Here is a 12,840-nt window from a genome sequence, read left to right on the forward strand (position 1 = left end):
TGGGGTTAATATTATTACATAAGAAATGCAGATACTGAATAAGAATACAGATACAAAGACATTCGTTCAAAAGATGATTACACATACAATAATACTGTTTATGGAAGCATAGATTAGCACTATATAATAATATACATAGATGTTTTGATCATATCATTTTTAACAAGCACATAATTATGTCAACCATAGTAAATGTGGAGAAGATATTTCTGGAATATAATTATTTTGTAGGGGGGTGTAACTGGATGCAAGGTTATCTAACAGTGATGCCTATAGGCTTGTCACATGCATGGTCCTTTACTTATATCTCTACCAACATGTTCACCAATTTGTGGAAGCCTGGCTGGGACAGAACCTCCACTTTTCTCCAAAGAATGGAAATTGGCACTTGCTACCCAGTCCCTATCACCCAGCATGTTCCTACAGTGACTGAACCCACTGCTTAAACCTAGGTGTCCTGTATCACATTCAGAGCTCTGTGTGCCCTACTGCTTTTTAAATGTTGGGCACACAAAGAAAAAGCACTTGCACTCAAATGTGTGTGTGTGTGTGTGTGTGTGTGTGTGTGTGTGTGTGTGTGTGTGTGTGTGTGTATGCATCACATATGCAAGCTAAACTGCAACTGGGATTGTGGGGACAGAGATTTAAACAATACTTCAACTATATGAACTTCTCTGTGCTGCAGAATGAAATAGTTAATCAGCTTCTTCATATCAGTTCCCTTCTCTGAGAGCAAAATCATTTCACTAATTTGCTGTCTGACATTTTTGATCCAAATGCAAAAACAAAAACAACAAAAAAGCCTTTCACCACATGTATTATCTCTTACAAATTCTAAAAAAGTCTAGAGTTGCTTTATTTCATTGCTATTATTTTTAATGGCTTTGAATTTTTAGATGCCTCATGGCTTTTTGTAATACAGATTAATCTACAACAATCAAATTTCCACATTTGCATTTTCAGGAAAATAATACTTCTGAGAAGTGTCGCTTAAGCACAGAGCTATTTTAATAACTTTTTAACTATAACAGATTACATGGAAGATGTAATAACTTGCAGTGTGTTAAACATGGCAGTTGTTTCCTGCCATGTGTATCCACCTGATACTTTATTAAGTATCCTACTTTACTTTGTTTCCTGTATGCGGTGCCTTGGGATGAGCACCATCTATTTGTTAATATCACTGTCTGATAGCTGATGTTTTGTGGGGGGGGGGGGTGTATGGCATTATTTATTCCAACCAGGTGAGTCTGGTCAGGGTATTATTATTATTATCTTTCCCAAATCTTTAGCATGCGATGCATCTAATATTTATGATAATTAATGCAACTTCACATGCTGTCAGTATTGCCTAAAACCTCCTTGGTATGGTGGTTTTAGTTTTATATGCAGTCCTTTCTCCACTTACAATGCAGTCTGTATTGTACTACCAGATGTTTGAAGTGGTCGCAGCCTCCCTGGCTTACTGGCATCCATTCTTATTCTGTATCCTCTAATGAAGTGTTTTTACATGTGTTATTCCCCTGAAGCTTTTGTACTCTGTGCTTCCTATCTCAATGTACGGTTTTAAGTGGTTTCACTTACAGTATGCACACTCATTGGTCAAAGTGTTCAATGAGTCCATCATAAATGAGCATTACCAATTTAAAGAATGGCTGAACATTACAAATGCTGATAAACATGAAATATATTTTCTAGTGAAACTGGTACTACTAGTATAACTTGATTGGGTTTACCAGGCATAATGTTACTCCAACTAAGAGGGGGAAAATCAAAGCTCTTACAGTTACTATCTCAGGCATATTTTATATACTGCTTGCATGGACCAGAGTCCATCTAACACTGCAATGAAAAGTACGTTTTAAGATAACAAGAAACAGGCCAGCTGACCAGTTCTGTGGTATGGTTCCATTGTTAGATCTGCTGAACTCCTAGTTCATTGGGAAACTGAAAAATGTGGAAGAATAACTTCTTTATGTAATGAGGTAATCTGATTGCCTGGGAAAAAAATAAGATTGGCAAACTTATGGTTTGATTTTCCTTTTTTTATTTACTCTATTTGCATACTCAGCTTACCTCAACCCACTCAGTGGAACCCAGTAATCCAAATTCTTCAGCATCCCAACTGGCAAATATAATTGTCCTTCTAGGCCTCCAACCTGAAAAACATAAATTAATACCTTTAGGCTCATATGAAAATGAGCAGTTATGAACCCCAAAGTGGATGGAGTATACATCAGAGCCGACAGTATCAGTGTTAATGAGAAAGACTATACTGATATTACATGTCCTGTTAAGGTTGAGTATCCAGTGCTATTGTGGGTCAATAACTCTGCATGATGCATGCATATTATTTATTTCCTTCGTTCAATCATTCATTCATTTGTTTTCAGTTTGATTACCATGATGTCTAGTTGGAAAGACATCATTTAGGTTAAGGCTAGTGACAAAAACTTCAGCTAATACATATTCATATTTAAAAATTAATAGGGCTGACATGTACATTCATTTTTATGGTTTGACTAAAATGGTTATAGTATATACAGATTTCAGTAATAACTGCATGTGGCTAGTGAATTTACAGCTAATAATCATGAGAACTGCATTCTATTTAAACTGCAATCAGTACATAAGTCATGAGTTTTGCAAATGTTATACAACAGTGTAGCATGAATTCCAGGAGGTATTTCAACAAAGATACATAACTGGATTAACACAAAGGTCAAACTGTTACTATATAAATATAATGAATAGTCCCTCATATATACATTATATACAGTGAATAGTTAGACACAGCAACATATTCTCAACTGATAAACTTCAGGAATCATTGATGAGATAATGAAGATTCAGTTGTATTATAATGCAGTAAATTAAGGGTGACAGAGACCAGACTATCTGATATATAACACTTCTGCTGCTTGTTTTAAATTCATTCAAAAGAAGTGAAGTTTGGATTAGAGATGGAAGATTGTTGCAATGTTTTGGAACTGCACAGGCATTATAGTCATACCTGCTTTTGCCTCATATTAAATGCACCAAAGGTTGTTATTTTATTTATGCATTTATATTTATGCATTGCATTTGTTTACTAAGATAGCTTGACTAGGCAGAAAGATACTTCTTTTTCAGCAGACACATGGGGAGAAAAGCTCCAGAACAAAATCCATCATTTAATAATATATTTTAATAATATATTACTTTATTTTGTAATTCAGTACAAGTAGTCAACAAATATACAAACTTTAAATAAGTATAATTAATTAGTAGAAACATCTTGCAATGAGCTTAGAAACTTATTTCCTGAGAGAAAACCTCTGGGGGGAGGACATTACATGAAGTACATGGTAAACAGAGGTATGCAGTACCGAAACAGTGGTATACAAGTAATCTACAAGTATACATTTAAACAGGGCATTATTAACTAATAACAGCATTATCTAAAAAAGTTATGAAATATACTTGGAAATTAACTCAGTAGAAAGAGATGAAAGAAGAAAATGGAGGAAAAGTATTAAGATATTATAGAGAATGTTTAGGTAGATAGATGGAAGAGGAGGAGGTAGAGGATGGAAGAAGGGTAAGTAGAGGACAAGGATTAGATTTTGACCATTAACTAAGGGTAATGTTCTTAGAAAGAATAGTCAGTAATAAGGGGCAGGACTTTTATCATCCAGGAGTCGTGCATGTAAAGAACCAGGTATCTTTTAGGTATTCCTGTGTTTGTGCCTTAAAAAGAGTTGGTGTTTACTGAGTTTCTTAGAATTAGGAGAATCACCCCAACTTTTGGCTAGGAAAGAGCATTACAAAGAGTCACCAGGTGAGTGGCTATCTTTTGTAAAAGTTAACTTTTTGTCAATGGATGTCAGCTACATTAGTTGTAAAGTTGGAGGATACTTGTCAAACTAGGGCATTTGTGTGGAAAATAGTGACTAGCTGGGCAAGTGTAAAGTAATGCCTTAGCTCCAGCCACTGAAGTTATTCTAAGGCCAGACAGTGATGTGTCCCATGATGATTGGTGACATATTATGTCACTTTATTCTAGCTCTGTTCCAACAATGAGATTTGAGTGGCTTGTAGTGTAATTAAGATGAGAGTAGCTTAAAGTAGTGTAGGGATGAGAAGGGACTGAACAAAACTTTTTTCTGACATTATCCATGAAGTATTATTTTCTCTATAGAGTGCACCCACCTTTTTGTAGGTGTATTGTTTTATGTGATGATCAGCGTTTAAGCTTTCATCAATAGTGACTCCTAGAAGCTTAATTTGACTTACTTGTTCTATGTTATTATTAGAGGAAGTGATTTTTAAATTATGTTGTGGCCAGTTGATTGCTTTTAGGTATATACTGTAAGATCAGTTTTATTTTTTTAGGGTTAAGGCAGCAGCTGTGTATAAGATGGCCAGGTCTCTATAGTGGAGCAAGGCACTTAGGTGAGTTGTTTATCTATGCTTTTAACAGAATAGATGATTGTTGAATCATCTTCTTACTGTATGATTTCAGCTTGTTTCGAAGTTATGTGGAGATCATTAATGAATATATTAAACAGCGGACCTAAAATGGATCCTTGGGGGCACCCATGCAAAGGGAAGGAAAGAGGAGATATCATTTTGCCATTCTACTTTTTGGATATTTGAGAGGTAGCTGGAGGACCAAGATAGTGAATTATCATGTATTCCTAGGAAAACTAGCTTTTGAAGCAATTTCTGTTGGGATACAGTATCAAAAGGTTTGTATACATCTAAGAGAAATGCTGTGACTAAGTTCACAGAGTTTCAATATTAACTAGCAAATGTTATAAAACCAAGGCAAGCTGTAGATGTACACTGAAAAAGACAGAAACAATGCTGTGTAGGGGAAAGGCAGCAGTTGTAATTGAGAAAGAGGAGTTGAGAATGGTTACACTTCACCCAATGTTTTGAGATTAGAGACAGTATGGCTATCGGCCTGAAGTTTGAGAGCTCATATGAGCTTCCACCTTTATGGAGAGGAAGAATATAGCACCTTTTCCACAGGTTGGGATATAATGTTTGGTGATGGAATGGTTGAGCAGAAGAGAGACAGGAAAAGCTGGGGGCATCAGCAGCCATTTTATCAGTACACAGGTGGTATATTATCAGGGGCAAGGGTTGTAGGTTTTAAAATTAATAATAGTTTTTTGATTGGGTCCACATTTATCAGCCAAACCAAATTTCACTGTTTTGTGGTAAGCTATGTCAGGTTTAATAATTCTTTCTATGGTACAGGTTGTGAAAAGAATTGTTCTGTATAATAGTCTGAGTAGAAGTACTGAAACTGTAATCTTTTTCTCATGCCTAATAAGTGACATAGCTTTTTGACTCTGTATAAGTGGGCTATGTTCCAATCAGCACTTGTACAGAAATGCTACTGTCATGGCCAAGGTTTAGCTTCTGGTCTAGGCACAAGAGTTGGACACCTGTACTAATGTGCCACCTGAAGAAGTAACACAGAGTATCTGGTAACATCTGCATTTTCATTTTTATCCAAATCTACTCTTGTTATGAGCATCTTCAGTACTAAGTCACATGACTTCTGTGAGATCTGTAGTTCATTTCAGTACCAGGTCACATGACTTATTTGAAATCTGTAGCTCATTTTGATTATCTAGTAATTTACATTGAGTTCCTAGTATATATACATTTGACAGAATGCTGAATTATCAAGATAGGACTACATATGATGCTCTATCATATTTTGTTAACAGATATTGAAAATAACACGATTATGCATGGAACTCAAAAAAAAAAAAAAAAAAAAACTAAAGAGGACAGACATTTGATAAAGATTTTTTTTCCTGTTTAAAAGATAACTGAAGACAATTTAAAGCACATTTCAATACTATATTGAAAGACATTGACATTTTTGTTAAAAAGGGCCTTAAAATTAAGCATAACAAACTAATGAGAGATAGCTGCGAATACGCTGAAAGCAAAGCATACGCTCATTTCAGAACTTACAAAAACAATTCTAACACCAGAAACACTAGTGATAAACTGGGGCCCAATGATATCAGATCTCATACTGAGTCAGCCAATGGAGGGAATAGGGTTGCTGCTGAAAGAGGTGCTGAAAGAGGTTCTGATAGTATTGACAATGAACCTTATTTAGATCAGCAGCCCCTGAGATGATCGGACCGGTTACGGGATCGTTATCAGGGTCAACAACAGCAAGGCTTCAACAAGGGGAGGGGGAGAGGACAAATATACCAAACAAACCAAAGGAGGCCCTATGGGCGCAACAGACTATATTAACTTCTTTAAATGACACACAATTGGACTTGTTTAAAGGTTGTTTGCCTGATTTAATGAACAAAGTGTGCTTTATCAATTTAGAACATAATGCATTTGATAATGAATTTAGTAATTGTTCTAGTCACAATGATATGTTTTTATCAAGTGAATTGTTTGATAGTGAGCAGTGTACTGCTCCAAATATTTTCTCATTATGCAATATAGAATTCAGTGATATGAAATACAGTTGTGGTGGTCAGTGTGAAAGGTCTGCTGATAAAGTGCAACATGAGAATAATGAGCACAATGCTGGGCTTAATTGCAAATTAGTACGAGATGGTCATGTTTCAATTTACAATTTTGCCTCATTACAATTATCACAAGATTACTTTGCATTGTTTAAAAAAGGCTTTTCATACGTTCCTACATTTAGGTATGATATTGGCAAGATTTTTATTAATCCTAAATTATATACAAGGCAATTAAACCTAGAGTTATTTTTTGCTAACAACCCCAGCCCTAGAATAGAAAATGTTTTTTACATTAAGAAGATCAAGTACTTTTATTCCTCCCAGCAACCCTATGGTATATATATTTGAACAGTTATGTGAGTCACAAATACGGAGATGTTTATTGACTGAGAACATTCTGAGAGACAATATGACCAAGGGTGAAAGGTTCTGTTTAAAAGAACTAATAACTACAAATTTATATAGGGTTATGAAACCGGATAAGAGGGGTGGGGTTGTGATTATGATCAATACAGATTATTCATGTAAGATGGCTGATTTGTTGAATGACAGAGCAACATATGAAAGAGTCTCTAGGCATGATGTTAACAGAGAATATACAAAAATTGATTGGCAGTTACATGAGTTGTTAATGGATGGCACAATTGGTAAGAATGACTATGATTATTTAATGGTAGATTTACCAATCGTGCCATCCATTTTTGGTATTCCAAAAATCCACAAGAGTATAAATGATCCACCTTTCAGACCCATAGTTTTGGCGAAAGGTTCAAAAACCTTTGAACCTTTGAAAAAAAAGATTGGGTTGGGAGGGTGGCCTAATGGTTACGGTGTTTGCCTTACAAACACAAGGTGCAGGGTTTGAGTCTCACAAGGGCTAATTGGCTAGGCTTAAAATGGCTCGCAAGGGCAGTTAGCTTAGTACTAATCTATGAACCTATGAACCTATGAACTGAAGCTATGGCATCTTATGTGGATTTTCCTTGTAAAAAAGTATTAAATCAATTGCCTTATATACTAATAGACTCATTGCACTGTCTTGATGTGATTAGACAGACAACAATTAATGAAGATTATGTTATGGTAATTGTAGATGTGATAAACTTAATTTCTATCATACCACATGATATAAGACTTGAAATGTTTGAGAATTGCCTGACGAGATATTGGGATCTACATATTGTAAGATAAAAGTTAATGGTTGAACTTATGGAAATGGTCTTACTTTTACAATTTTATTATATTTGAAGGTGAATACTTTAAGCAGAACATGGGTGTGGCTATGGGTGCCAGATGTGCACCCATATATACTAACCTAGTTTTAGCAGATTGGAAAGCACAGTGGGTTTTTACCTCAATATATACTTCCAAAAATAGCTCTGTATTTGAGCTTTTTGGATGATATCTTGATTTTTTGGAAGGGGACAATGGAGGAAGTCCATGAATTTGTTGACTACATAGGCACAACTACACCATTTCTAACATTCACCAGTAAGGTACATGAAGACGAATGTGAATACTTAGATATTTTGATTTACAAAGATAAAGGTATTTTGAACTCTAATATCTATAAAAAGACTTACTCTAACTCTTTTTTACATTTTAACAGTTGTCACCCATATACCCAAAAGAAGAATATTATGAAGAGACAGATGGTGAGGCTGTCCAGACTTGTGAGCGCAGATGAAAATTTTCAAAATGAAATGGTGAAATTAATGGACATGCTCAGTGAAAGAGGATATCCCTGGGACATTTTAATAAAAATAAGTAAGGAAGTGGAGGACAAAAGTATTGTATTCAAACCCATATTAAAGGAGGATTATTAAAAGATGGAATGAACAATATAAATGAAATTGATTCTGAAAGGAAAAATAAAAGAAGGGCCTTAGTATTACCATATAATGAGGTAGCTGTTAAAGTAAAGAACACAGTACAGGAGACATGGCAAAGTGTCTTTAGAAATGAACTTATAGATATTTTAGGTATTGCACCTGAGTTTATCTACAGTAGAGGTACAAATTTAAAAGAACTGTTGGAGACTAATGTCAACTTGAACATACATAAGATGTCAAAGATAAGTAAATGTGGATTTTGCAGCACATGTAAATACATTAACGATGGACTATATTTTGCAGTTTACAACTACACGTGAGCTATCAGGTGTCCTGAATTTTGTAACTGCAACACGAAGATGGTTGTTTATGTTGCTACATGTATAAGCTGCTCCACATATTACGTAGGGAAAACTATAAGGAAGTTAAGGACATGGATTTTAGAGCACGTTAGGGATATTAAAAATAAAAAATCTGTTAGTTCTTTGTATGTACACAGCCAAAGTTCTTTATGTGTACACAGCCAAAAATGTAAAGATTTTAAAAACTTTTTATTTTTTGTGATTGACCGTGTTCCTTACAATGAGAAAGGTGGAGATGATAAGACCCTATTGGAAGCAAAAGAGTGTCTGTGGTAATTGAGACTTGATGTGTCTAACCCTCCAGGTATAAATGAACACATTTCATCTCGAGCATTTTGAAATATAAATCACATTGTATTTGACAAATGTACATATTTTATTATTTTTGCCATATTGTTTTTCTAGTATTTATTTTCTTTTTAGCTTTTTTAGAAATTGTATTTTGACAAATGCACACATTTACTTTAAGCCTTTTAAATAGGTTTAAATACATTTTTAGGATACAGTTTTAAGATGTATTATGTATTTGCATACATAATTTATTGGCTTTCCTGGTGGGTTTTAGATACAGGGGGTGTGTTATATACATGTGTATATATGATGCTGTTTTAAATTGTTTTTCCACTCTGGTGATGCTCAAAGAAGCAACTGGGTGAAAGCGCTTAGTGGACATGTGTAGTTGTTTTATACTCAGTAAATGGTTAACTGTCTTGGAACTGACCGTTTTTTTGTTTTACAAGTTCATGATTAGTAGTTCATGTACATGATAACCTGTAACTCCTCTACATATAGCATGTACTTGCAAAGTTTCAAACAATTAATTAATAGCCCCATACATTATAGCAAGACATCAAATTCCTTATTAGATGGGATTCTAGTATTAGACCCTAGCAAATTCACCACCACAGGTACGTCAGCCTCTCTCAGTGATCATGTCCCAGTCTATACAACCAGATATCTCAGACACTTACTTAAACAGCTTGTTTATAAAACAACACATAACTTCTCTAAGTTATTCCAGAAATATTCATTTGTACCTTATCATCTACTAACTGGAACATCCCAAAAATCCTCCCCTTAGATGATGCTGTAAATGAATTCATTACAATTTTCCAAAATATCCTAAATAGCCTTGTACCTCCTAGAAGGAAGAGACTAAAAACAAATAATGTAGTTTGGCTATCCAAAAGGAGGAGAATGCTAATGTGGGATAGAGGAAAGCGCGTGGAAAGAATGGCAAAAATATAAAACACCACAATATCTGGAAAACTTCAGAATGTTGCATAACCATACTAAAAAGCATGTAAATGAAGACAAAAAATATACTATAACAGCATTCAGAGCAATAGAAAACACAACCCTAAAACATTCTGATCAGTCATTAAATAAATCTTTCATCCCAGCCAAAACCTCAACCTTAACCCTTCTCGCAATAACTCACCACTGGAAGCTACAATAGAATTCAACTCATTTCATAGAGGGTATAGTGTCACTAACCAAAGATTCTCCAGCATCTAATCCCAACCCTGCCCAATAGCCACATATCACCACATCCACTTTCACCTTCAAACCTGTAGCTACTTCCTCAATAAAATTGCTCTTAAACTGAAATCGTGCTCTATTTCAGCTCATGACCTTCCAAGTGACTACATAAAATAGAAGCCAATAACATTGGCTGTCCTGTCTCAATACTTATAAATAAAAAAGTGTATTCAAAAACAATTGTTAAACTATCTTCTGCAGGACACAGCTACTGTCTCATCAATAAAGCCAAAGATAATGGCAGACTAGTCCCTCCTTATTCCTAGACTTGTAAAAAAGCCTTTGATACAGTTTGTCACAGCAAACTTCTAATTCAAATGTTTTCATCAGGTCTGTCTCAGTCCATTCTTCTCTGGTTCACTCCACACTCATATGCTCATCAGATAACCTGGCATATCTCCAAAACAGTCACTCAGAAAATGTTAATATTCATTGAAAAATGGCTTTGTAACTCAAAACTCATGCTCAACTTCCAAAAAAAAAAAAATAATAAATAAATAAAACTGCTTCCTTCTCCCGGTTACATTCCTCTAGATGCATTACAGAGCCAAAAACTTTCTCATCAGCACAACTTAGACTACACCTGTCACTACTTACTGCCACCCCTCACTACTTTATGGCACTCCTTATAAAGGGATTTGTTGAGATAACCAGAAATATTGCAATAACCAAGGCATGTCAGAGGTAAGGAGTTAAACAGGTGAGGGACCCACTCTCTTAAAATATAAATAAGCAGAAAGGTATAATGATGAATGTGTATTGTAATCAGCTCAGCTTATTTTCATATACCTTTCATGTACTGTAGTTTCAAAGGATTTATAAACACCATCTGTAAAACAGATACTGGTGAGGTATTAATACGTTCCTTTATATGTACATACATATATACATGCATGCATAGCTCCTTAAATCTGTTCTCATATGCAGCATTTGCATACCCTTCAAGGTTGGGAAACTCTGCAATGCCTGCTTTCTACCAGCCAAATGTGCATTCTTGTGTGTGACCCTAGAACTAAACCCAAGCCTTAGATGAAGCCTTCTTAGTACATATTAAACTGGAAGAAGGAACTCAGAGTCTCAGAAACCAACACTTTGCATTAGCCCAGCATCCCTGTAGCCTTCTCTGCTTCCGTCTCGCATTGCATTACAATATACATCTTTGAGGAAGTTATCAGCAGCAAATCAATTCTATCCTCAGTCTTGATTAAAGATACTCCACCAAGGCACACACTAAAGATGCAATGAAGAAACATAGCAGTATGTGTTTATATATTTTTGGACTTTATTTACTCTTACAAATGGGTTCCTCAAGTTTCATTATTTGTTTGCTTCCTTTTCTTTCTCTGTTCATGAATGAGCAGGAAGGTCTACACTTTCACTACAAAATTCTAGCTTAAACACATTATATTGTACAGTATTCTATAAATAGTTATTCCATCAAAAGATTTAAATACATGCAGTAGGATTTTGATAAATTATAATTATGAGCATTTGATCATTTCTTAAAGATCATTAGTGGTAAAACAATGCCTATGTCATAACTCTGTAAGTCCCATAGGTTTATGCAGTATATTACAACAAGGTAGTTATTGAATGGCTTGTGTATCCCTTGTGGTATAGCACCAATTAGTTAAAAAGATAACCCTTCAACTCTGGTACCTGGAACCATCTTGAAAGGGAGTTTTAGTCTGGTAAATTTGCCAAAGCTGAGTGAAGGGGCAATTGAAAGATAGCCTGAGGCAGCTGTATGTCTTCAGCATGGAGAGGTTGGCAAAAAAAAAATTGTATTATAAACAGAGTCATTCAGTCCCAGTCACTGGCCCCCACCCATCAGGATCAGCAATCAAATAGCACTTTGGAAAGTGGACCACAACTTGATAAGTTAAGACAGAATGTTGCAAGAAGTTTTCAAGATTAATGCAAATCTAACAGACTACATTAAGTTAAACAACAAGCATCTAAGGGATACCAAATTAGCACTAATAGGCTATTTGATTACAGTGCAGGCACTACAAATTCACATGGCCATCACTAAGGCTAAGTATACAAAAATTGTGGCTTGGTAGTGGAAATGCTAGAGAAAATTGAAGAATGGGAGAATGATGTCCACAAAGAAAAAAAGAGAGAACATTTAATATTAGCAGACTCCCAGAAAATAATATACGGTAGGACTGTTTGAATTTCATGCAATAAACTCTCTACAAATGGTCCGGTATCCCATTAGTAGAGGCTTGACAGAGATCAGTAGACCTTTATAAACATGCCCTATTTTAATAAGATTTTAGTCTTATGGTTTGAAAGAGTTTGTTTTATCTCAGCTTTGAAAAAAAGATAAGTAGCTGCTAATTGAAAAACCCAGACTAATTGCTGATAATGACATCTCCACAGAAACTAGAAAATGGAGAAAACAGTTTGGGCTGGCCATGCCAATGTTCTCGCAAACAGCAGTAGTTTAAGATTCATTTTTCCACAGGTCCAAAAGCTATTATGTCCCAGCAGACACTGTGAAGAGTCGTAATCAGCTTATGGAATTAATAATGACAGGGGGCCTAACTCAGAGCAGCCAGTGAGTAGCGGGAATGGTTCCTCCCAGTGAGTGAG

General features: G+C 35.3%; 1 protein-coding gene across 1 annotated transcript in view; it reads right to left on the bottom strand.

Moving 5' to 3' along the window:
- The window catches only part of LOC122802543 (glutamate carboxypeptidase 2-like), a 1,225,297-nt gene that overhangs the window by 439,712 nt on the left and 772,745 nt on the right, over window positions 1-12,840 (bottom strand). Inside the window, exon 11 of the mRNA XM_044072203.1 lies at window positions 2,077-2,159. Coding sequence (XP_043928138.1) covers window positions 2,077-2,159 — 83 coding nt within the window. The remainder of the gene's footprint in view (window positions 1-2,076; window positions 2,160-12,840) is intronic.

The sequence above is a fragment of the Protopterus annectens genome, chromosome 5.part0 (assembly GCF_019279795.1).
Source record: "Protopterus annectens isolate FY-2018-M chromosome 5.part0, PAN1.0, whole genome shotgun sequence".
Taxonomy (NCBI): Eukaryota; Metazoa; Chordata; order Ceratodontiformes; family Protopteridae; genus Protopterus; species Protopterus annectens.